Here is a 23081-nt window from a genome sequence, read left to right as displayed (position 1 = left end):
TGGCTTTGAACTCAGGATTCTCCTGCCTCAGTTTCCCAAGTCTGCGGGGGTTATAGACGCTGATTATCTGATGCCAACACCTTCATTCGTTAACTTTTTTCCGTTTGGTAACTGCGGGGAAGATATTTCCTGTAGTCTAGGCAGGCAAGCTTGCGTTTGGCTCAGGTTTCCGCAAGGCTGCGAACCCTTGGCTGTGATGTGCCGCCGGGATGCTGGCGGGCTGGAGCCGGTTGCTTTCTTGGGCGAAGTTCCCGCTGCAGCCAGCAGGGGTCACTGTGCGGCTGTACTGCTGGCCTCTTTGTAAGGAAAGAGGCCTCGGTCGGTCTCCACGCAACGTACCCCCCTCCACTTGCCCACACCCCATGGCTCTCAGCTTGAGCTCACCAGGGGGAGCTGACCCAGTTGCTGCGCTTCTCACTGGGAAGGCTGCCTGCGCGCGGAGCACAGAACAAAAGCCCGGCTTTGCCCCTGCCCCTGGCCTAAAGCCCCCGGCCTAAAACCCGGAGTCACCAGCATTCTGCCTTTTCCTTCAGCAACCCCAGTGGGTTGGGGGGTGTGTGTGAGGGCAATGGCTCACATCCTTTCTAGAAGGTAGGTATTGGGGAGAGTCCTTCTCAATGGCTGGTTCCAGAATGGTTCCAGGCTTCACCTACCCTCTTCTCAAGACCGCTGTGAGGGAGGTTGTCTTCTCAGGAATGACCCCGCAACATGACCCTCCAACATGACCCACCAGCCACCAGCCACTCGCTGGACCAATCCCCGGGAGCAGGAGGCTCAGGGGATCCCTGCCTTTCCTTGTTGCCACGGTGTACCCTTCTTCCTGTCACCCCAACTTCTCTCGAGGGTTTCCCCGTTCAGCAGCTCAGTCTGTCCTCCCACTCCTGGTTCTGAGAGTCCAGCCAGCCAGCCAGCACCGTTCCCGCCATGCTCCTCCTCCCTGCCTTGCAAGACAGACTTTTGCTTAATGGGATTAATGCTTTTCTTTTTGAGACGGTGTCTTGCTGTGTGAGTTCAGGCTGGTCTCCAACTCTCCGTCCTCCTTCCTTAGCTTTGAGAGCACCCCCACAGCAGGGGTCTTATTTCATATCCAGGCTCTGAGGGCCTTCAGCATCCTGCCCAGAGTCACACAGCAGCACTGACTGAGGCCACCGGTCTGGCACACTCCCTCTCTGGAAAGGCCTGGCCTGCGCTGCCCTCTCCGGCACCCCGCATCCTCCTTCAGTGCTCAGCCAGCTCTTGGCCCGTGTACTTGTCTTGCTTTCGAAGACTGCTGTTTATTTATTCTTCAGATTTCCAGCGAGCGTTCTGCTGTGCCAGGCCCAGAAGGTGAAGGAAGGCGCGGCCTACATTCAAGGGCACAGGCTGGGAGACAATCCTCCCCCCACCCCGTGTCAGTGTCAGCTGAGTCCTCCCAGACAGCCTGAAGCCCTCCCAAGGGGCAGAAGCTGCTTCCTGTTTCTCCTGTACCCTCCTCCCTGTGGTGACCTCCTTGATCCCTCCTCAGGGACTTAATGCTGCTGCTGTGGCCATTGCCATGGGGGATGGACAGGCCTGCCTCAGCAGGGCTTGGGAAGAGGTTCTGGGGTGAGAGCTCAGGGTTGGAGGCTGATTCCTGCAGTCCCCAAGGGCTGGTCCCTGAAGCATCAGGACCTGCATTCAGCATCGCGCTCGTGGGATGTCCAGTGTGCAGGCCTAGGAGGTCGAGGTTTAGCTTCTGGCTGTGTGACTAGTGCAAACAGGCCATGGCAACTAGAAAAGACACACACACACACACACACTTTTTGAGGCAGGAGCTCACCATGTAACCCAGGCTGTCCTCCTGCCTCAGCCTGCTGCTTGCTGGGAAGAAAGATGTGTGCTCCCAAGCCCAGCTCTGACAGCGCTCCCTCCATTCTGCACAGACCCTGTCCTTGCCAGAACAAAATCCAAAAGCCACTGCCTCCCCTCCCCACGCCCCCCCCCCCCCCCCCCGTGGTGGTGCTGGAGATTAAACCTAGAGCCCAGTGACTGCCAGGCCAGCGCTCTCTCAGTGAGCAGAAGCCCCCAGCCTTCTTTGTTCATTATTTTGAGACAGGGTCTTGCTAAGTTGACCAGGCTGGTCCCCACCCCAACCCCCGTGTCTCAACCTCCTGAGATAGCGCTACCACCAGGTAGGTCCAGCTTCTCAGAATTTCTCAGACCCATTCCATGTTCGGACAAAGCCCAGCTCCTGGCTTCTTTCTTAGCTGGCTGAGCAATCTTCAGGTCCACCCCAGACAGTGCTCCAGGAGCAGCACGAGGGAAGGGTACCCTGGATAGAACTTTTTTTTTTTTTCCATGAAAATGCTCTTAACTAGAACTGCTGAGGGGAGGGAGAGGTGAAGGCAGGCCGTGGGGTGGGGGTGGGAGGTTGGAAGATGGAACAGACACCAGATACAGGAAGAACAGACCTTTTTAATGGCACAGCTGGGTCTGGTTACAAACATCAGAAACTACAAAAAGACAGGCGGTTACAGGAAGGCTGCGTGGGGATGGGACCGGAGGAGATGCAGGCTCAGTAGCCGCAGCAGCGAGACATCCTTCAGGACAGTACAAGGGGTACACACGGGGTCCCCAGCAATGTTAAAGAGACTAGGTGGAGAGGACTGGCCAGTGGCCAGGAGGAGGAGGGAGAGAGCCCTGGGTCTCCGCCCAGGGGTGTGAGGTGGCCCCTGGCCCTGGGGCCTGTCTGCTGCCTGAAGTGAGCAGGTGAGGCTGACATTCCAGGACTCTTCACTGAGGCTGCCCCTCACCCTCCCTAACCCACCAACCCACGAGTACACTGGCTGACACCCCACTGGGATCTTCTGAACTCTTGGTATGCCCTGGTCTTTGCCCTTCGTAGGGCAAGTCCGCTAAACCCTTGGGGAGAGAAGGGAAGGGAAGGGGAGGGCAAGGGAGGGCTGAGGAGCCAGATCTTCATGGGTTTTTGTTGTTGTTTGTTTGAGATAGGGTCTTCCTGTGTAGCCCCAGCTAGCCTGAAACTCACCTCCACAGAGACCAGGTGTAGACCACCTGACCTCACTCTCCTTCCTCCGCCTCCCACGCTCTGAGATCACAGGCATGCTCCAGTACATCTGGCAAACCAGCTTTTCTCTTTTTGGGGTTGGGGTGCATGAATACAGAGCACTGAGCTGCGGGGGCAAGCTGAGTCGCCCCAACTCTCCCAGCAGGCTCCGCCCTCTTGTGTTGTTCTGGGACTTCTCCCTGCTCCCTGTAGAGCAGCCCAGAAGCGCGACCAGGACCCTTCCTGGCCTCCCACAGCTGGGCCTGCAGGTACACGCGATAGATATGTACGTGTGTGTATATATATTTATATAGAGATCATATATAGAATATATCTGTGTATACGGTAGACCTGTGTGCGTGACACTCTAGAGATGGTAAGGAGAACCTGCATGCTGGCGGGCAGAACGATGCGGGCTGGTTCCTTTCCCAGGTGACCCATTGGCTGGCCCTTGCTTTCCACCGGCCACTTGCCGGGTCTCTCTCTAACAGTAAGTAGAAAAGCCAAGAAGAGTGTGCCCTCTGCTGTGGGGCAGAAGGATCCCCACGCTAAGTTCAGCATCCGGGTAGCCAGCCCCACCTCCCAGCAGCCTGGGGGACCACGGCCACGATGAAGGCCTCCTTTCGGGAAGTCGAGTCCGGGGATTCCTCCAGCTTCCTTGGCGCCCAGAAATGGAAGGTCAAGGAGTATCTTCAGAACTCAGCCTTCTGCCCAAAGTGCTGCCAGGGACGGGGGAGCTGGGAGGGGGCCTACGGCCCTGAAGAGGGGAGCGTGGTCGGTGGGCTGTGGATGAGAGAGGAGATGAAGGTAACAGGTGACGGGGGTCAGTGGTGGAGGGCAGATGGGGCGCCTGGGGTGCCGGGAGAGGGGAGTGGGGGGGTCACGAGCTGGGGGCACTGCCTGCCAAGATGGCCAACACTCTGCTAGACAGCCTCCCACAACCTCCATCCCTGCTGTGCTACCTCATGCCAGTCAGGTGGCCCACGAGGGCCCTGGACCTGTCCCTCCAAAACGCGGCTTACCCGCTGAGAACAGAAGCATTTTACACACTCCAAGACACCACACAAAAGTGAACTTGTTTCTCTTCATTTGGAAAATGAGATGTGCTGTTTGTCCTGGCAGGGCCAGGACTCGCTGGCTTCCATGAAGCCGGGAAAGTTCTTTGAGCTAACTCACTGGCTGCCACATCCCCCTGCCCCAGCGCCCCTCCACCCACGAAGAGTGACACACCCTGAGACAGAGACAGTTCAATAAACAGTGCTGTCTGGCTCACTGCGTCTCCCTGATAAGGGAAGCTGGACGGGCCCTTCTAGAAGTAGGCCCTGAGACACCACCCCACCCTGTGGGGCAAGGGGGGGGGTCCTGCCATAGGTTGGGTCCTTCAGACCCATGACCCCAGGATACCAGAGATGGGGACAGAGGCTGTCAGGGGATGAGGTGACAGTCCCACGGTGGGACAGCTGTGGAAGCCCACGGTGAGGGGCGGTGGCTCAGCCCTGGGATGTCTTGGTGCCTCATCACCCACCCCCATTCAGCCCACTAGGACCAAAGGAGGAACAGATGAAGTTTGGGGTTTGGCTAGCACTAAGTCCCTGGGGTCCCGCTGGGGCAGGAGCGGGAGGGCTCGGTCCATGTGTTTCTGATTCACTGGGCCTCGCTGGCCAGCTCTTCCCCCTAGGCCCAGTAAAAAGCTCTTTTCTCCAAAAGCAGGAAGTCTTGTGTCCGGGCTGTAAACAAACTCATCTTGGGCTGCAGAGCCTGCCTGGGGAGGGGAGCTGGGGGGAGGGTGAGCCCCTCCCAGGTTCCGCCCTGATCTCTCCCTGACAGCTGGAGGTGACCCCAGTTTTCCAGCCAGGCCAATGCCCTCCTCTGGCAGGTAAAACTCTCGGGTCTGAGGCAGTCCAGGTCCAGCTGTTCACATCTGGAGCTGACCTGGCTGCAGCTACCGATTCCTGAGAACTCTGTTCCGCTCTCCTGGGGAGCTGCTGATGGTGGGGGGTGGGGGACACACAACATGACTGGTTGGTCGGTGGCAGGAAGGGCAGGAGGCCCGGCCTCCCCTGGCCCTTAGGGACCTCCTCTGCAGAGCTGGGTGGAGAGGCCCATAAGCAGGAGGTGGCACGGGGGTGGGGGTGGGGGCTCCGAAGAGCCCGAGGAGACATTGCCTTTTCCATGGGAAACTGCTGGGAATGTTTCTCTACAACAAGCCGCTGGCTGACCCCTGGTTCCTGTTCCCGCCTCCGCTCCTCTTCTTCCTACTTCAGCCCTGCCTCTCCCCTTCCATTCAGCTCCCAGAGTTAGCTGCCTCTTGGGGGTCTCGGGGGGTCTGAGTGTTCCCAGCTGCCACATCCAAAGGCCAGCCCTTGCTGGTGCTCCCAGCCAGCAGGAGTCACCGAGTCTGGCCACCCTGTTGGAGCCTAGAAGTGGGAGCTGTCTTCTGGTCAGACTGGAAGTAAACATCCCTAGTTCTTGACCATGGGAGTGACACCCATGTAGGTCCCTTGTGGGCCTGGGCATGTGCGTGTGTCCTCGTGACCCCCCTGGCTCCAGCTCTGTTAGGGCAGAGGCTGGCTGGAAGCACTCGCTGGTCACTGTGAGATGAGGAACAGGCCTACAGGACTGGTACCGGGGAGGAAGGGTGGAGCTGGCCCACCCTGCTCTGAGCCGGAGGAGCCATCGCCTGCCAGGAGAGCATCATAGCCTTGGGTGATCCGAGCCCTCCCTGCTCCAGGCGAGGAGAAGCACTGCCCAGACAAAGCTACTTGGAGTCCACAGCTCTGTGCAGCCAAGGGCAGGGGCTGGACAGGAGCTGGCCTCAAGAGAGAAGGGTGCTGTCTCACAGGGGGCCTTTGTGTTGAGCCTCCTCTTAAATGTGTCTGACTCCCGTGTCTGCGTGTCTGAAGAGTTCCTGCCACGGCAGTCAGTCAGATGGAAAGCCTCGGGGACAAGAGAGGACACAGCAGGGAGGCTGCCCAGCCCACCCGCACCCCCTCCTCACGTGGTGGTGTTGGGGACCTGCTGTACCCAGCCCACTTCCTTGTAGGCAGCGGTCACATGGCTGTAGATGAGACCACGCAGCTTGGCCCAGGCTCTCTGCGTCTCAGGAGGGAAGTCATTGGCAAACTCCTCGGCGATCACCTCCAGAATGACCCCAGAGAGAATCTGGGGGCAAAGGAGGGAAGGAGGGTAAACGCCTGGGCACCCCTGCCTCCCACAGTCCCCAGGATCCCTGCTCCCCCGTACTGGCCTGTGCGGGCACACACTAATGGCCTGCTGTTGCTGGAGGCCACGCTCTCAGGACAAGGACTGCACTGCTCCCACCTTCCTCTCCTCCTGCCTTGCTGCCCTTCCTGCCACAGCCTCTCCAGGGGGAACCGGCTGGCAGCGTGGTGGCCAACTCTGCTACTCAGGGTGCCCTCTCAGAGCCACAGGCTGCAGGGAGCTGTGGCCCAGCGGCCTGCGGGCTCTGGCCAAGAGCAAACAGAAGGACATACACACCTTGAAGTACACGGGTTCCACTTTGTGCTTGAGGGCGTGGGCCTTGCCAACCAGGGCGAGCACTGAGGACACCTTGTCGGGGTCATGAAGGTTTTCCACGACAGTGTTGAGGGCTCCCATGACCCGACAGGCATGCTTCCGCAGCTGGGGGCTCCTCTCCATCTCCAAGGGATCCTCCATATGTCTAAACTGGCTGAAGTACTGCTTGGCTGAAGGGAAGTTCACAAAGAACCTGGGAGGAGGAAGGAGGTGGGCACTGAAGCAGGGGTCTGCCTCCAGGTCCCTCTGGAGTGGCCAAGATAGAGGAGGGGCTGGAGAGGTAGTCACATCGGTCATAGCTGAAAGCTCTCACACAGAGCGACTGTCCTTCAGCCACGAGCTCTCCCTCTAGCCAGGTCCTGCGGGGACTAACTGCTGAGCCTGTTCAGCCTGGCAGCCACTTGTGCCAGGCCGCCGTCTGCCTTGCCTCTCGTGTGCCTTCTGAGCCTACACCCCACTGAGGCCTGCTCTGCTCACCGAGAGGGAGAGGCTTCTAGAGGCCTGGGACAGCTGCTTTCGTTCTTAAAGACTCATCGTGTTGCCCACGATGGCCCTGAACGCCTGGGCTCAAGCCGCCCTGCCTCTGCCTCCCACGCTGCCCTCCCTCTCTTCTTCCTCTTCTTTTTTGAGACAAGCTCTTGCCAAGCCCAGCTGGCTGGCCTGGATCTCTGTGACGACCAGGCTCCTGCCTGAGCGCTGGGGTTACACACATGCCCTGCCTTGCCTATCCTGCCCCGTACACAGCTTCTTATTTAGCTGCTCTCTCGGTCCTGGGCTTTGAACCCAGGTCCTGATGGTTCCCATGCAAGCACCCATTCTTTATCTCCTCTAAGCCTCAGCTTCCTTATCCACAAAGTGGGCATCGGCCATCTTATCCCACAGGGGCTGGGGGTATAAGGAGAACCCGCATGCCACCAGCACGGTGTCCACAACACGTGTTGTTCATTCTTGGAAGAAAGTGAGAGCCCTCCTTGTGGATGGAGCCACCTGTCTGTGCGCACACAGCCAGGGACGAGATAAGCAAGAGAAACCCTTCTCTCCCCGCTCAGTCTCTTCCCTCCTTGATGCCCCTCAGCAAATACTGACCGGCTGTTCTGACTTAAACAACTGACTTCCCCGTTGTGGTACGCTTTGTAATTACTTATTGAGCTTGTACCGTCCTCTGCCTCTCAAAGGATGGGATTTAAGGCATGGCCCACCACACCCAAAAAGTCCCTTGCAGGGGAATTTGAACTTTTCTAACCGTGGCCCTTCCCTTCCCTAGTTTATCTAAGTTTGTTTAACTTCCCCAGCCTTCTTTCATTACATCATCCTCCTGCTCAAAAACAGCCATTGGCTCCGTAGCTTTGCACCCAAGTTAGATGCTCCAGACTTCTTATGAACTGTCCCCCTGCCCACTTCTCCAGCGCCATGTCTACACTGCCTCTTCCCAGAATCCTCTCTGTCCCAGCCCAACAGCCACACTTGGGCCAGTCTTCCATCCCATCGTGTGGGATGCCTGACACATTCCCGGAGTCAGACCTGCTGCTCCCTGGCCACCCAGGGTGACTGTCCCACTGGGCAGTTTTCTCTGCTACCCGTTCAGTCTCTTGGACTAGACCCCTGCATGGAGCAGGGGTCTCACAAATGCTCAGACCCATCACCCAGCCTAGCCCCCCACCAGCTAGAACTCAGTGAGAAACATTTCAATAATTTAGTGGTTCTTGAGAAAGTGTGTAAAGGGTCCTGACCTGTGTCCTTGTGTATCATTCTCCCCTGCGGCATCAGAGGAAGCTCACAGCTTGTGGCTCAGGCCTGAGAGCCTGATGTGAGGACAATGGACACAGAACATCCGGCTGGCCAGGCCTTCTGGGGACATAGCTGCTTCTGGCAGAAAGGTTCTGACAGTGGCCAGGGCACTGTCCATGACTGGGGACCCCCTTGGATGCTGAATGTGACCTTGGACACTTTAGGAGCCCTCCTCCTGTCTGTGAAGGTTTGACAGAAGCTTTGCCCCTGGCTTCTCCAGATGAGCGTGGGTGTAGACCAAGGTGGCAGTGAGCCTGAGAACACACAGGACTTCTCTGGAAGCTTTGTGATGAGGGACAAATGGGAAAAGATGCCTCAGGGACCGGGGAGACAAGCTAGTGGGTAAAATTGCTCAGAGTGCAAACCCGGCAACCAAGTTTGATCCCCAGATTACATTAAAAACAAAAACAAAAACAGGGTGCTATGGCACATCAGGAACCCCATCACTTCTAGGCAGCGAGAGAGGGTCCCCAGGAGACAGCGCAGTGGCAGAAACAAGAGGCTCTTCCTCCACAAGGGGAAAGGAGAGAGAGGACAGACTCAGGACAGTCATCCTTTGACTTCCACGAGAATCCTGTGACACACAAACATTCCCCAGCCCCTACACAAAGTAACAAGCACCCCAGGTTCTAAGGCTTCTATGATTGCAATAAAATAATCATTTTTTTTTGGGGGGGGATGGTATGTTGCCATTTGCAAGGGACCTCTTACGGTATTTAGCCGCCACAGTCTAGAAGCTCTCATGTCCTTTCCCCAAGGAGGGCACCCCAGGGAGCAGCCAGTGAGCATTCACTATCCAAGCATCACTTTGCTCCCTCCCCATCTTGAGGATCAGAAACTGGCTGGTCCCCAAGGCTGCCCAACAGGCAAGAACTGGTCCTGAGCACAGGTGACTCTCTGGCCCCAGCACAGTAGCACTGTGTGTATCCCTGAAGGAGGCCTTGAGCTCTGCTGTCATCCCTGCTTCTCCCCAACCTGGGTTTCCTCCCACCCCTCCCTGGCTGGCTTGAGCTGCCAGGGAGAAGCCTCAGCAGCCAGTCTCAGGGAGTTTCTCAGCTCCTAGAGGCATCCGGGCTTCCAAGAGCCTGAAATAGGCCTGTCTGCGTGTGAGGGGGAAGGTGTCAGCATTACAACCAGGCGGGAGGTGCTCCCTTCTCAGCTTTCTTCCTGACAGGAGTGGAGGCCTGGGGTCTGCCCCAGACCCTAAGGCAGCTAGCTCGGCTACCTCCTCCTTCACTGTGCCATGTATCTGCCAGGGACTGCTGCTGGTACCCAGCCTCCTCTTCGGCCCCTACCCTGCAGGCAGAGTGGGTGGTGGGGACTGAGAGGGTGGTCAGAGGACCTGGTCCTATGGACGACATGAGTTTTGTTACAGGGAAGCTGTGAGAAGCTAAGGGTCTTGGCCTTTCCCTTTTCCACTGGCCGGGCCTGGGGCAGGCAGGGGGCAGCAGAGGAGTCGGTCGTGCCACAGGGAGTGGCCGATAGAGTATGGGCCGAGGTTGGTCAAGTGGCTCCGTGGAGTCAGGTGAAGTGTGGTATTGGGCGGCTCAGCCAGGCAGATCTGATTGCTATATCGGGTCTTCTCAAGTTCACCACTGGCCTTTGAGCAGAGTCTATCAGTAAATATCTCAGCCAGCCGTGCCTGATCCCCTGGTGTCAGAGGTGTACGGAAGAAGAAAGGGCTCACAGGATACAGAGTGAGCCCTACTCTCAGCTCCTGTCCTTCCTCTGCCCCCCCCCCCATTCCTGGGGAAGCAACTCACTGATGAATAGCCAGGCCTACACAGCATCTCCAGGTCCTGCAGGCCTTGCCTTGTTCCCACATGTGCACTGTGGGCCCGGGGGGGGTATGGCACAGGGCTGAAAGCAGCCCTCTGGGGATGCAGACTGGCGCATCTGCGACTCTGTTCCCCACTGCGCGCTTGGGTGTGTGTGCCCACACTGCCAATCTGTGTCTCCAAGTGTCTGCAGCTTGAGCATCCCAGCGGCCCTGCTTGGTTCCCGCCACACCGGGCAGGGTGGCCCGGGACTAGCTGCCCCTTCCTCTTCCTCAGCAACCCTCCCCTAACTCCTTCAAACTGCTTCTGCTCTCTTCCCTCAAAACCTATTTCTGAGTTGGAATCCAGGCTTATCAGCAGGGAGCCGAGCAGGTCTCAGGCTTGCAGGAGGCAGAGGCAGAGAGGCCAGAGAAGGGATGGAGAACAGAAAACAGACACGCATGGGCGGTCCTGGCCCCCAGGTCTCACCCATCTTCACCCGCGCTGCCCTGCTCTGTCCTAGATTTGACAGGCCCCCTCCCCCACCCCTCTCTTCCAAGAACTGGGGCTGACGGTGAGTGTGGCGGTTCTGCCTGCCTGTACCCCTGGGTCCAATGGGTGTAGGAAGAGTCTAGATTTGATTTGTAGCTGGAGTCAGTCTCTGGCTTGCGGGGCTTGGAGACATCACCCGCACAGGTGTGTAACTACAGGTCACATAGGGTGGGAGGTCCTCAGAGACACTGCGCCAGACTCTCTACTTCTTACCGGACTGGAGGGTCCAGAGAGCAGCCCTGTCTCCTGAAAGCCACCCCCCCCCCAAAGAAAACAAACAAACCAAAAACTCGACCAGGATTTCCTCCCAGGAGCCTGCTGGCTCACCTGTATCACCTGCAGCTAGCACGTGCTGGCCTCACTTTTGAGGCGGAGAGGGGCAGCTGGGCAGCCAGCCCTCTTAACCTTTACCCCCTGCTCTCCGCTGTGTTCTTCCCAAGGGCCCAGCTGGACAGCGCGTGCTGTTTCCCTCTTTAAACCCCTTCCCGGCTGAACCTCGGTTTCTCTGCCTGTCTCTAACACGGGGAGACCCACCGGTCCCTTCTGAGGTCCGCTCAGATACCCCAGGATACAGCTGAGTTGGCTCACGACTGGGATTGGGCGAGTTCCTGGGCCAGGGAGACTAAGTGAGCCCCACTCCCCGAGCCAGGAATCAGCTAAGGTTTCCATCGCTCCAAAAAGCACCCCCGCCACCGTGACCCGTCCCCAATCGCTGGAGAGGTGGCGCCGGAGCTCTCAGCGGGCCGAGCCCGCCTCTCCCCGCAGCCGCTGTCACCCTCCCCGTCCTGGGCCCCGCCAAGCCGGGAGCGACACCTACCTCACCAGGATGGCCACCCCCACGTCCTCGCAGTTGGCATACAGCCGGGCCCACGTAGCCTGCACCGCCTTCCTCTCCGCCTCGGACAGCTCCTCGCTCCTCTCCCTGCGCTCTATCTCCATGTCGCCTGGCACTTTCTCCATGAGCAGCTCCGAGCCCGGCGCGGCTTCGCTGGGCGGCGGGCGCGGGGAGTCGAGGCCGGTGCGTGCGAGGCGAGCGGGCGGGCGCGGAGTAGAGCGCCGGAGGGAGGGAGCGTGTGTGTGTGTGTGTGTGTGTGTCTGTGCGCGCCGGGTGTGTATGCGCGCGTGTGTGCAGGGTATATGTGCAGGGGGCGGGGGACTGCGAGCTGGGGGCGGGGATGTGGTCTGCTGGGGGTGGGGGAGGGATGTTTGAAAAAAATGAATCCGCTCCAAAACCCCAGTCCTGTTTCGGGGAGGCAGTTCTGGCAAGGTGAAGGTTAGGCGGGATCGGGGCGTCAAGGCTGGCGTCTGCCCGCCTGACCACCCACCGGCTAGCGAGGCCACCGCGGTTCCCGCTGGGAGAGGTAGGTGTGGCCAATGTGCAGAAGGGGCTGGGAGGATCAGGGGGTCACGCGGCGCTGGGTAGCGCGGGCCGCACCGGAGTGCGCCCGGGTCGGTGGGAGCTAGGGGTGCCGGGTGCCAGCTCTCCGTGCGCAGTGCCTGGACCTGAGTGTGTGTGTGTGTGTGTACCCTCCACGCGGTGGGGAACTGACTCACAGTCAAACACACCCAGGGCATCGCCACTGGTCGCCTGCTGGGGAGGACGAACCTCCTAACAAATCTGGGCTTCCCCTGTAGAGCCGCCACTCCTGAGTCTGAAACTGGGCACAGGCACCAGTCTCAGACCCGGGAACCCCAAGTTCTGGCAGGTTTAGGGCTATGCGTAGTCTCTCTTCCCATCTGCCGTTCCTCCTGGCTCTCTCCGAACTTGAACACATGTCCAGTCTGGGGAGCCAGAGCCCCGTGCCCCCCTTTCCTCCTCACCAGTGCCACCCCATGCCGGCAAGCAGGAAGTAAGTCCTGAGAGGCGAATTAATGACAGGCAGGTAAGAAGCAGACGCTGTCCTGAGTTCTAGCCTTGGCCTTGGTGGAGTGATGTTTCATAGAGAGGCGGTTGGCAGTCAGGTGTGACAGGCAGGCTCTGGGAGCCAGAAGTCCAGAGTAAGGCACGGACAGTGGAGACAGCTGTCACCCTCAAGGATTCGATTTGAGAAGCAGAAGGCAAATCCTTCCTCTCCGTAGACTGCTCAGGGAGAGTTAGGACTGGGACAGAGGGGGAGCCTTGCAGTCTGGAGAGACCCAGAAACTCCATCCTGCCAGCAGTGGCTCAGGCCTGGCCATAGGCAGCAGGAACCCTGAGACCACAGAGGGCCTTAGGTCCTGACCCAGAAAGGTGAGGTGTCTCTGGTTCTCCCCTGCTGAAGATGGGGCCCTGACGCCTCCGGAGGTGTCTCTGAGGCTCCCTGTTCAGGATGGGGAGTGCTGTCGCCCAGGAGGAGCTTTGGTTCCTGCTCATTTATAATCTTTAAAGGTATTGCCCCCCTCCCCAAACCTTGATGAGCGGAGTTCTATCCCAGGGATGCACATGGTAGAAGGGAGGAACTGACCCCTGAAAGTTGTTCTTTGACCCCCCCACAAATAATAACAAAGATTAAAAAATCAAAATCTAACAGGTGAGATGAGACGTCACTGTTCAGTCACGGTAGGGCAACAAGGACCTTTCTGGGGCCAGCAGGGCCCTTCCTGGAGCTCAGTGTTGGGGCACCGAACGGGATTCCTGGGCAGGAGGCACTGCCTCCCATCTTGGTTAGGGAAGGAAAACGGTCTTGAAAAGGACAGTGGGGTTCAGGTCCCAGCATCACTCAGCTCTTGTCCCAGTCCTGCTCCACTCACTCCTGCTCTGCTCCCCGAGGCTCAGGCAGCTAACAGGAGGTCCAGCTGGGATGTACAAAGAATATTTCTATTCATCTTCCCCTCCAATTGTCATACCTCATAAGAATGTATTGGCACAGGAGGCTAGCACATAATTGATTAAGCTTATAATTTATATCTAAATTATATAAGAGAGTTATATAAGATAGAATTTATAGTTCCATCCGTGAGTGCACACCTCAATTCTGCCTTTTCCTGAAAAGGGGGTGTAAGGAGGAAAATTTAGAGGGAGCGCGGGAGCCAGTTCACAGACACACTCTCCGCTCCTGGTCTTTCTGGTTCCATCCTCTGTTCCCTTCTCTCTGCTGTGACAGTGCAGCTCCTCTGCCTCAGCCCGTCGCTGGAGAGTGTTGCATGCTTTCATGTCAGCAGCCCAGCAGAGCTGGCTGAGGGCCCATCCTTCTCCATTACCTCCTGGCTCACTCTTTCTCTCCTGTATGGGAGGCTGAACTCAGAGCCCTGGAGAGTGCTCTGCCCCTGAGCTATCTCTGCACACCCCTTTGAGGGACTCTCATTAGGTTTCCCCGGAGCTGGCCTCCTCCAGTTCTCTCTGTAGCTCAGCCAGGCTTTGAACTCGAGGTGACCCTCCCCTCCCCAGTGGCTTACAGGTCTTTGTCACTGGGCCAGGCCCCACAGATCCTCTTTGAAGCTATCCTTGATGCTTGCAATTCCCCAGGTGCTCAGCAGGTACCTTTCACACTGTATGGAAGTAAGTCACTTAACTTGATTGTGCTACCTGCCTTGAAGCCCAGGTAGTAGTGAATGTTCTGGCAGGACACTCTGGGCAGGTGCTCAGGGCCACTGTGCGTGTCCCTGAAGGAGGATGGCTTACTCTGCGATAGAGGGGAGATCTTGGGCCTGGTGAGTTTAATCTCTTTACAAGGTCAGGTCTGCTGACTCCACTAATCAGCTTGAACCTCCTAATCTGTCCCCGGGAACTTTCAGGAAACACGGCTGTGGCTTGTGAGAGGTGGCCGGGCAGTGCGGCCCCTCGCCTGCAGCCGCCTTCTGCAGAGTTGGTCTTCGGTGGGGATGGGGCAGCTGAGCCATGTGCACCACTCTCTTCCTGCTCAGCTTGGCCATGCTGTGGCGCCGCAGATTTACCAACAACCGGGTGGAACCGTGAGAGACTGATGGGCTGTGGACTGGGGGCTTCGGGTGGGAGGAGCGACCAGGGGGAGTTACAGCCGAGCTTAGGGTGAGCAGGCCTGATCTGGGAGGCCCTCAAAGGACACCCTGATGGGGTCACTCTCAGAGCAGGTGGTGCTGGGTTCGAGCAGCCAGCCCCATTACTCCTGTGCTGCTGAACCGTGGCAAGTGGGTGGGACGGATGCTGAGGCTGAGCCCTGCCTACAGGTTCTCTTGCCTGCTTTCCCCTCCCAGGGAGCCCAGCACAGTGGATGGGGCAGTTGTGGGGAGCAGCTCCGACACTGACTGTCAATCTTCTGGCAGGTGAGTCGAGAGGAAGTGTGAGTGTGTGTGAGTGTGTGTGTGTGTGTGTGTGTGTGTCTGTGTGGTGCGTGGGTCCAGTGTTCTAGCCTTCTCCATAGTCAGTCCTTGTGTGGTGGGCAGGTGAGGTTGCTTTGCTTCTGGGATGTGAGTGTGGGGCAGTCCGCAGGAGGACCTTCTGTTGAGGAAGCCGGGAGCAGAGGGAGGAGGCAGAGGCCACTCTGGGTCAATGCGCTGCTCTCCGTCCTTGGTCCTCCCTCCTCCTTCCTCTGCCACCGACGGGCTCTGCAGCTCCGTTGCCTGAGCCTCCAGCAGGATTCGCTGTCCAGTCCCCAATAGAAGGCTCAGGAGGAGCATGACATCATCAGCACTGAGCACCATTGGCTGGGCAGCCCCTGCGGGCAGGACGCTGTCTCCAGTGGCCAGAAAGTTAACTCTTCCCTGGGTTGAAGCCATGTGGCCTTTGGGGCGGTGAAGTTGTGCATTCTTCCAGATTTTTCCTTCCCTGGTTTATCAGTCTTTTTTTTTCTTCCTTTTTTTAAATAATAAGGGGCCTCCATGCCCTCAAAACACTAAAACAGTAAACCAACGGCTATTTAGTACCTTTGTATAAGACATTATGCCCATGCTCTCCCTAGCATGGGCAACATCTCAAGATAACTCTCACTCCTAGTGAAAACAAAGGGCAAAAAAGATCTCCTGGGATTCAGGGCCCACCGAGATCCGGGTCCTTACCAACTTGTGCTCAGTCAGTATGGAAGGGCAAACACATCCACCCTACAGGCGGAGTTGCTGAGAGAGGCTGCGAGGCTGCCAAAGGGCAGCGGAAGGTGACTGCTGGTCTGTCCAGCCGCACTCCTGGACGAGCAGCTGACGGGAGCCTGATGCCTCCCTAGGCCTTTCTCTCTTCTTTCTTTTTTGGTTGTTTGTTTTGAGACAAGGTTTCACCACGTTGCCCTAGTTGGCCTGGAGCTTGCTGTGTGAAACAGGCTGGCTTCAAACTCAGAGATCTGCCTGCGCCTGCCTCCTGAGTGCTGAGCTTAAAGACGGCTACCACTCCCAGCTCCCAGGCTTTTGTTATACAATAATTCTCGGTAACCATCCGTGTTATTTCCCGGACATGGCTGTGTATAATCACTTGGTAATGGCTGAGGAGACTGAGCAACAGGAAGATTTGAACGGGGAACCATCTGACTTCCAAGTAGCTATCTCATCTGGGCAGGCCCGGCATGGTGTGGCCTGGCCAGCAGGAAGCACTTACCTCTTAACTCCTTAGCACCCAGGTACCTGACAACAAGGAGCCAGTTACTGATGGAGGCTGCCACAGGGCTGGCTGGGGTGGCATGGGGTCAGTGGCTACGTGGGAGTAGGAAGAGGAGGAGAGCCCCAGACATGACAAGTTTAACCCTTCCAACTTCTGATTCCTGTGCTTCCTTCTGTTCAGAGAGAGAGGACCTGTGAAGTAGGCCTCCACTTCTTCAGGCAGCTCGGCTCTGTGACCCAGCCAGGTAAAGGCAGTACCAGGAGCCCTGGAGGGCAGGGGGCAGAGCAGCGGTCCAGCCACGTGGGACAAGGGAGTCAACCTTCAGCTCTCATGGTGGAGGTTGAGAGAGTCTGGGTTGATTTCAGGACACTGGGCAAGGGCCGGTTTGACAAGAATCCAGTGTGGCCCTGAGACTTTTCTGGGTTTGGGGGTGGGGCGGCAGCTGAGCTGTGTCCAAGGGGCAACGTCCAGGTTCTGAGGGAGAGGCTGCAGTCTGGGATGGGCCACCCTAAAGGACACATCCCACCTCTGGGCCTAGGAGAGGGCCCTGAACTGTTTTGGCTTTCTGTTCTACCTGGAGTCCTCGTTCAACCCCTATCCTGGGAGGATGCTGTGGGGGCTGGAAGCAATGGCAGGAGGGAGAATGGGAGAAGCAGCCACGGAGAAGGTAGGCTCTTCCCCCACAGCCCTAGGTCTTCTCCTAGACAGGCCAAGACTCTGGGGCTCCTGGGCAATGCTAGCACTGGCAGGAAGGACACGGGTGCTTGAGCTTTCCAGGTTCCCATTCCTAAGTTCCTGCTGAGGGCTGCCAAGCTGGAGAAGGCACAGAGAGAGAGAGACATTCCAGCCCCTCCCCCCAGGTTAACTGGAGGGAACCCCAGCATCCCAGGCAAGGGCCAGGTGCAAGCAGAGGAGCAGAACGAAGGATAAATGAGAGCTTGCACTCAGTCATCAAGGGTCCTGCCAGTCATTCTCTAATCCAATCCTTACCATAACCGGAAGACCATAGTCCTGGTATGCGTGGCACTCATGGAGAGAGGCCCATTACCACACTATCAGGTGGGGGGATCCAAGCTTACCCCCTAGTCGACTTTGCTGCTGCTCGGCCTGGCCATCTGTCAGCTCAGGCGCTAGTCTGTTAAACCCCTGTGGTCCAGGACTGGGCTGTGTCACTTTGCTGCAGTGATACTCATTCCTGGGGCATCTGCCTCTTCTCAGGCCCTAGAACTCACTCTGTCATTGGCTGCTCTTCTGAAATTATCAGTAAGGGAGGCCAGCTGCGTATGGGGCATGTCTGCCTGAAGCTGGATGGGAGCAGACACCAGCTTGAGCTCCGAATGTGCTTTGTGTCTGTGTGTGCGTGCATGCACGTGTGTGTGTGTGTGTGTGTGTGCGCACGCTCTAAATGGACACTGGCATGCGGGGAAAGCATGGCACCTGTTTTTGTCACTGTGCTGACTGCTCAGTAACTCGGCGGCCGCCTTCCTTGCCCCCAGCTGCTCTGCCATTTCTCTCTTTACTGTCCTGCCTGATCCAGAGCAGAGATAAAAAAGCACATTTCCGCTCCTACTCCCCCATCCAGGCTTAGCCTGCAGGCAGCTGCTCCCGACTGTCTGGGAGCCATTCATCTTCAAAAGTGCCCTCACCCATGCGCCTCCCTTCCCCATCCAGCTCCTCACTGCCAGCCCAGCAGTGATGCCTCTGTCTGGCCAGCCTCTGCCCTTGACTTTCAGGCGGCAGGAGACAAGTCCCCTAGACAGCAGGATCCCAGCGCTGCTCCGCTTCAGTGGAGGGAGAAAAGGGGGTCAGTGCAGCAGCTGAGGGACCCGGTGCTGGGGTGTTGGTGGGGGGGCTGCAGGGAACCTGCCTTGGGTACGCACACAGGCTGTTCTGTAGGAGATGCTAAAGTGGGGCAGGAGGTGTGCATGGGGGGGGGCACACACTAGGGGAAAGAACCTGCCAGAGTGCCCTGACTCAGGCCACGAGCCCATGGCCACCTGTCTCAGCTCCTGCCAGCCTGTCTTCCCCCTGGGAGGCAGGAGTTGTCCTACTGACAGGACTGTGAGGCTGGTGGCCAGAGGGCACTGTTCCTAGGAACTCCGTCTGTGTTCTCTGATCCCAGCTTTGCGTTCGTTCTCTAATCTAGTCACCGTGTTCCTGTCACTTCACCCTTGTCTCTGCTCGTTCTGCCGTCTCCAAGTTGCCTGCCTCCTTTCCAGTGATCCAAGAAATTGTCAGGCCAAGGTCACAGAGTGGTACCAGGGCTGGCTCCTGGCCCAGACCCGATTCTGACAGGGCAGCACCTTTCTGCAGCTCTGTTCCTTGAGCCTCCTCTAAGGATCCCTTCCAGATGAAGGGCAGACAGGGGATGGGGAGGGGCTTGCTGGCGGGGAGTGTGGGTGTGGGGTGGGGGCTGGGGGGGCGGGATGCAGGATGAGACTCCCTGGGACCCGGCAGCTGGGATGCCATGTGGGCTGGGAGGGAGGGCTCCTTTCCCTCTGGGGAGCAGGCTGGCTTTGGTGGGAGCAGACTGTGTTTACACCTTGCCCGTACACCCTGCCCACGCTCGGCTTATTCCCAGGGCCTCTCCCACCCCAGCCTCTCTGTGCAGTCTGCACATTTGCAGCTCTCTTTGCTGTAGAGTCCCTTCCCTCACAGGGGAGACTCCTACTGCCCATGCGCCCTCCCCTCGGCCTGGAACTCCTCTTCAGGAGGCTCCCAGCACCCAGGTGCCTTCCCTCAGCCCACTAGCTCCCATCACACAGGTCAAGGGAGGGGCTTTAAAGTATGAAGCGTTGTCAGTTAGTTCCTGGCCATGACCAGGTTCTCCCAGAGGCCAAATTCTTCCCTTTCCCATTTCCTTAGAAATAGCTGCAGTTTGGAAACAGGGACAGGGATATCCAGATGCTTGGTAGGCAGAAAGCTAAGTACAGTAGGAGAGACAGAGCCGAGATGAAGAGATGGTTTTGTTTCCTTGCCTACAAGACAGGTAGTTGTGCGAGGGTTAGATGATTCGTGCAGTGGCTAGCTCACTAGTGAGTGCTGCAGCGCTTCCAGCCTGTGGGTGTGAACTGTGTCCAGCTGTGACAGCTCTTTCCTCCTCACCCCAGGGCACTTCCTCTCCTCTCTCCACATACATCACAGGCTGTGATGGGCAAGTGAGAAGAGGCCAGAGGGCAGGGGAGGTGGAGAGGTGGCTGAGAGCACCCATCCAGGGCCTCTCTGTGTGCAGACAGCTGTCTCAGCCCGGACAGCTTCCTGTGACAGGCTTTGCTTTCCAAGCCAACCTCAGCTACCCAAGACAGGAGTCGGTTGCCCTGCTACCTTCCCTCCTGTGTCTGAATGCTAATCTCCCTACTGCTGACAGCCTGAGTGACAGGGAAAAGGCTGCTCTGAGCTACAGGGTGGCCAAGGGCAGCAGCCTGAGCAGGAAGTGCTGCTGTCTGCTGCTTCTGTGGCTGACACTCAGGACGGCTGCCAGTCTCTCCTGGAGTCTGGAACATGACCAGAGAACAAATGAGACGGTGTGGGGGAGCAAGGTAGTGGCTCTAGCCGCTTTAGCAGCTGTTGCTATACCATGCTAGCCTGTGCCACCTTAAAGCGAACCCACCCATCCCAAATGTGTAGCGTGTGCATGAATAAGGAGCAGTCCTGAGATGGGAATATGGCAGGCGCGCTGGCTGGTACTAGACTAAGTGGGACCTGGGACCAACTGAGGCAGGCGAGAGGAGAACTGAGTGGAGTACCTCACTCTCCTGGCCTGTTTTCGTGCTGTGCTCTTTGCAGGGTTTTGGGCTGTTCGGGAGCTGTGTCCTTGTGCTGGAGGAGAGTGCTATTTCTTTGTGAGCCAGAAAATAAGAATGTCAGGGTGGCCATTCGGCAGCTTACAGTAACAGAATGCTAATGACACTAATAATACTATTAATGATTGCTAATATGGATCAAACACTTATTATATGCTAGGCACTGAGCCCAGTGTCTTATTTATAAGCATGGTCTCATTGATGAGGCAGGGACTGCTGTTATCCTCATTACCCAATAAGGAAAGCGAAGTTCACAGAGTGTGTTCAAGGTCACAGCTGGCAGTCAAGCTAGAACCTGTGTCTGGGAATATGATGCCAAAGCTTATGATAGAGAGGTCCTGAAGCTGGAGATGGGGGCTTAAAAAAAAAAAAATCAGCGTGTGACCTACAAGGATACAGGGCCTGGCTGTGGACCTGCCGGCCACATCTGTCTATGCAGCTGCGTCAGGGCTGCCCAAGAGATCCCTGCTGCTTTCTCTTCAAGCACATGCCAATCAAAGGCAGGCCAGACCCTGGGATCTGAAAGGCTAGTCCTTGCTTGCCTGCTGGGGAGAGCAAGGAGAGTCTGCCTCCTTAGGATCCAGCAGTGCCCCTGAGACAGGAAGTGCTGGCCCCTGGCAGGGATGACAGACAGCAAGGCCATTGCTTATGATCACTGTCACTTGCCACTCTGTTGCCTCCTTCAACCAGGGTCAGGACTCTGGGGAAGGAGTGACAGTCAGCTGCCCAGTTGCAGAGGAGGAGGGCTGAGGAAGGTGAGAGCTTTAAAGGCTTGTTTGCCCGCCAGGAAAAGAGGGAGGGGTGTGGAGTGCAAGAAGGTAGCTTCAAGGACCCGCTAGTTAAATTGGGACCACAGACCCTTTCTGTGAAGGGTATCCTGTGCCCCTGGTAGGGAGTTAAGACCACGGTGTGGCTATGAAAATTCAAACAGAGAAAAAAAGATTTAATGATAGGCTGAGCTTACGAGCCAGAGTCAAAGTGCCATTTTCATTCCTATCTTAGCGCGCGCGCCCACACACACACACACACACACACACACACACACACAATCACGTGCACAGTGTGGGCAAAAACCACATGAAAACGTCAGCGTGTGTTCACCTGTTTATTTACAAGCGTGCGGTGGGTGCCAGGATACACAGATCACAAGTGTTGAGGGAGTGATATAGCAACGTCAGCCACCTTCCCTGCCCTGCTGCTTAAGGCCCTGGGAAGACGCTGGTGAGGAAAGATGCTAGCTCAGCTCTGCTGACTCAGATGGCTTTTTGTTCTCTAGACCTCAGTTTCCCCACTCAGTAAACATGGTGAATCTGCACGGCCTGGTGCTGAGATGTGAAGATCTCATGACCTCCCCAGGAAGGGAAGCAGCTGGAGGAGCTCCAGGGCGGCTTAGACTATCTCCACCGAGAGAGACTCCGATGGACTGCGGCCGAGGGTGCTGACAAAGATGTGCCCACGTGACAAACACTTATGGAGTGCCTGTGTGCCACAGTGCAAAACCAGATTCAGAGCACCTGTCAAATCCAACCAGAAACTGGACAAGACATAAGAAGCAGGCATGACAGTGGAGGGCACACAAGACGGTGACCCTGTGACTGTCTCAGCCTCTGCTCAGAATCAATCTCTCGTCAGGAAGGAAAACCAGAGCAGGTGAGGAGACAGTGTGACACTCATGGTGACATGCAGAAACAGAGGCAGCAATGGCAATTCAACAGGGGGCAGAACACACAGAAGGAAAACCAACTGCACTTGAACAAAAGTAAACGTACACACTTGTGAGGACTGGGTGGGAACACTGGCCAAACAAATGGCCTGGGTGTGGCTCCGGGGTCGAGTGCTGGACGGGCAGTACAAAACTCTAGGTTCAGTCCTCAGCCCCCACCCCAACCCCTGACAAACAAACACCCAAACAAGCTGGGTACTGTGGTGTACTTGCAAGGCAGAAGCAGGGGGATCCCTGTGAGTTTGAGGGTAGCCTGGTCTACATAGCAAGCTCCAGGCCAGCCAGGGCTACATAGTAGGAACCTGTCTCAAAAAACAAGACAAAACAAGCATCTAAGAAAGACCTCTATCTGGAATAGAGATGGCTCAGAGGTGAAGAGCATTTGCTGCTCTTGCAGAGGACCAGGGTTCGGGTCCCAGCACTTACATGGTGTCTCACAACAGTCTGTAACTCCAATTTCAAGGGATCTGACACCCTCTTCTGGACTTGGAAGGTTCCCACATGCATGTGGGCACAAAGCTCATACCCACACATAGAGAAATAAATCAATTTAAAGAGTAGAATGAAGAACTTTCACAATTCAGGGGCTGGACATCTGGCTCAACAGTTGAGCTGCTTTTCCAGGAGACTAGAATTCTGTTCCCAGTACCCCAAGGCAGCTTACAACTACCTGTAGCCAGTTTCAAGGATGTGACTTCCTCTTCTGGCCTCTAGGCACTGAACTAACAATGTGCATAACCAACCCCACATACACAAAGAAAATCTTTCTCTCTCTTTTTTAAAGACTCATTTATTTTATGTACATGAGTGCTCTATGCGCATGTGCGCCTGTGGGCCAGAAGAGAGCATCAGATCACATGATAGATGCGTGTGAGCCGCCGTGTAGTTGCTGGGAATTGAACTCAAGACCTCTAAAAGAAGAGCCCGTGTTCTTAACCACTGAGCCGTATCCCTAGCTCTAATAAAATATTTTAAGAACTTTCACAGATCCTGGTGAGGTGGCGGACACCTTCAATCCCAGCACTTGGGAGGCAGAGGCAGGTGGATCTCTCTGAGTTCCAGGCCAGTCTTGATCTACAAAGAGAGTCCAGGACAGCCAGGGCTCTGTTACAAAAAGAAACCCTGTCTCGAAAAAACAAAACAAAAAAGAAACTTTTACAGTTCAACAATTTACACAATTTGTAAAAGGGAAAGGGAAAGGTTTTAATAACCATTCTACCCCCAAAACTCTATGAGTATGGCCAATAAGCTCAAAACCAGCAGGTGAGCTGCACCACACGCCTGTCGCCAGGGGAACTTGAAATCTTGCACTGTAACCTCTTGGGAAGTTAGTGCAGTAGTGTCTTATAAAGTAACTCCAGAACAAGGAAAACTTACATCCCCAAAAAGGTTTTACAAAAGGGCTGACAGCGAC

General features: G+C 56.6%; 2 protein-coding genes across 4 annotated transcripts; one reads left to right on the top strand and one right to left on the bottom strand.

The window, feature by feature from the left end:
• Nucleotides 1–2413: 2413 nt before the first annotated feature.
• Cygb (cytoglobin) lies at nucleotides 2414–12422 on the bottom strand. Of its 2 annotated transcripts, XM_021663793.2 has the most exons (4): nucleotides 11477–11768; nucleotides 6524–6755; nucleotides 6024–6187; nucleotides 2414–3808 (listed from the first exon to the last, which is right to left on the bottom strand). In XM_021663793.2, exons 1-4 carry the CDS (start codon nucleotides 11617–11619, stop codon nucleotides 3775–3777), a joined length of 573 nt encoding a protein of 190 aa, XP_021519468.1. In that variant the 5' UTR covers nucleotides 11620–11768; the 3' UTR covers nucleotides 2414–3774. The 2 variants fall into 2 exon arrangements, with proteins under 2 accessions (XP_021519468.1, XP_060242322.1); XM_060386339.1 differs by lacking the exon at nucleotides 2414–3808 and having other exon boundaries at nucleotides 6020–6187; nucleotides 11477–12422.
• Nucleotides 11907–22510, top strand: Prcd (photoreceptor disc component). 2 transcript variants are annotated; one of them, XR_009592721.1, is made up of 6 exons: nucleotides 11907–12020; nucleotides 14374–14550; nucleotides 14812–14880; nucleotides 16322–16385; nucleotides 16716–16808; nucleotides 21221–22510. XR_009592721.1 is itself a non-coding variant. In XM_021663794.2 (5 exons), the coding sequence occupies exons 2-4, from the start codon at nucleotides 14477–14479 to the stop codon at nucleotides 16341–16343; spliced, it is 165 nt and encodes a 54-aa protein (XP_021519469.2). In that variant the 5' UTR covers nucleotides 11907–12020; nucleotides 14374–14476; the 3' UTR covers nucleotides 16344–16385; nucleotides 21221–22510. The 2 variants fall into 2 exon arrangements, 1 of the variants encoding a protein (XP_021519469.2); XM_021663794.2 differs by lacking the exon at nucleotides 16716–16808.
• The last annotated feature ends 571 nt before the right edge of the window (nucleotides 22511–23081 follow it).

The sequence above is a fragment of the Meriones unguiculatus genome, chromosome 7 (genome assembly GCF_030254825.1).
Source record: "Meriones unguiculatus strain TT.TT164.6M chromosome 7, Bangor_MerUng_6.1, whole genome shotgun sequence".
Taxonomy (NCBI): domain Eukaryota; kingdom Metazoa; phylum Chordata; class Mammalia; order Rodentia; family Muridae; genus Meriones; species Meriones unguiculatus.
This window is presented reverse-complemented; position numbering and strand designations above follow the sequence as displayed.

Excerpts from the sequence above, each read along its gene's own strand:
- Cygb (XM_060386339.1), bottom strand. The coding sequence starts at position 12,234 with ATGCCCTGGGTGTGTTTGACTGTGAGTCAGTTCCCCACCGCGTGGAGG. Across the intron at positions 6,756-11,476 it reads GGGGTGGCCATCCTGGTGAG|GTTCTTTGTGAACTTCCCTT; the intron begins GTAGGTGTCGCT and ends TCCTCCTCCCAG. Across the intron at positions 6,188-6,523 it reads TGGAACCCGTGTACTTCAAG|ATTCTCTCTGGGGTCATTCT; the intron begins GTGTGTATGTCC and ends CTTTGCCCCCAG.
- Prcd (XM_021663794.2), top strand. The coding sequence starts at position 14,477 with ATGTGCACCACTCTCTTCCTGCTCAGCTTGGCCATGCTGTGGCGCCGC. Across the intron at positions 14,551-14,811 it reads ACCAACAACCGGGTGGAACC|GGAGCCCAGCACAGTGGATG; the intron begins GTGAGAGACTGA and ends TTCCCCTCCCAG. Across the intron at positions 14,881-16,321 it reads GACTGTCAATCTTCTGGCAG|AGAGAGAGGACCTGTGAAGT; the intron begins GTGAGTCGAGAG and ends CCTTCTGTTCAG.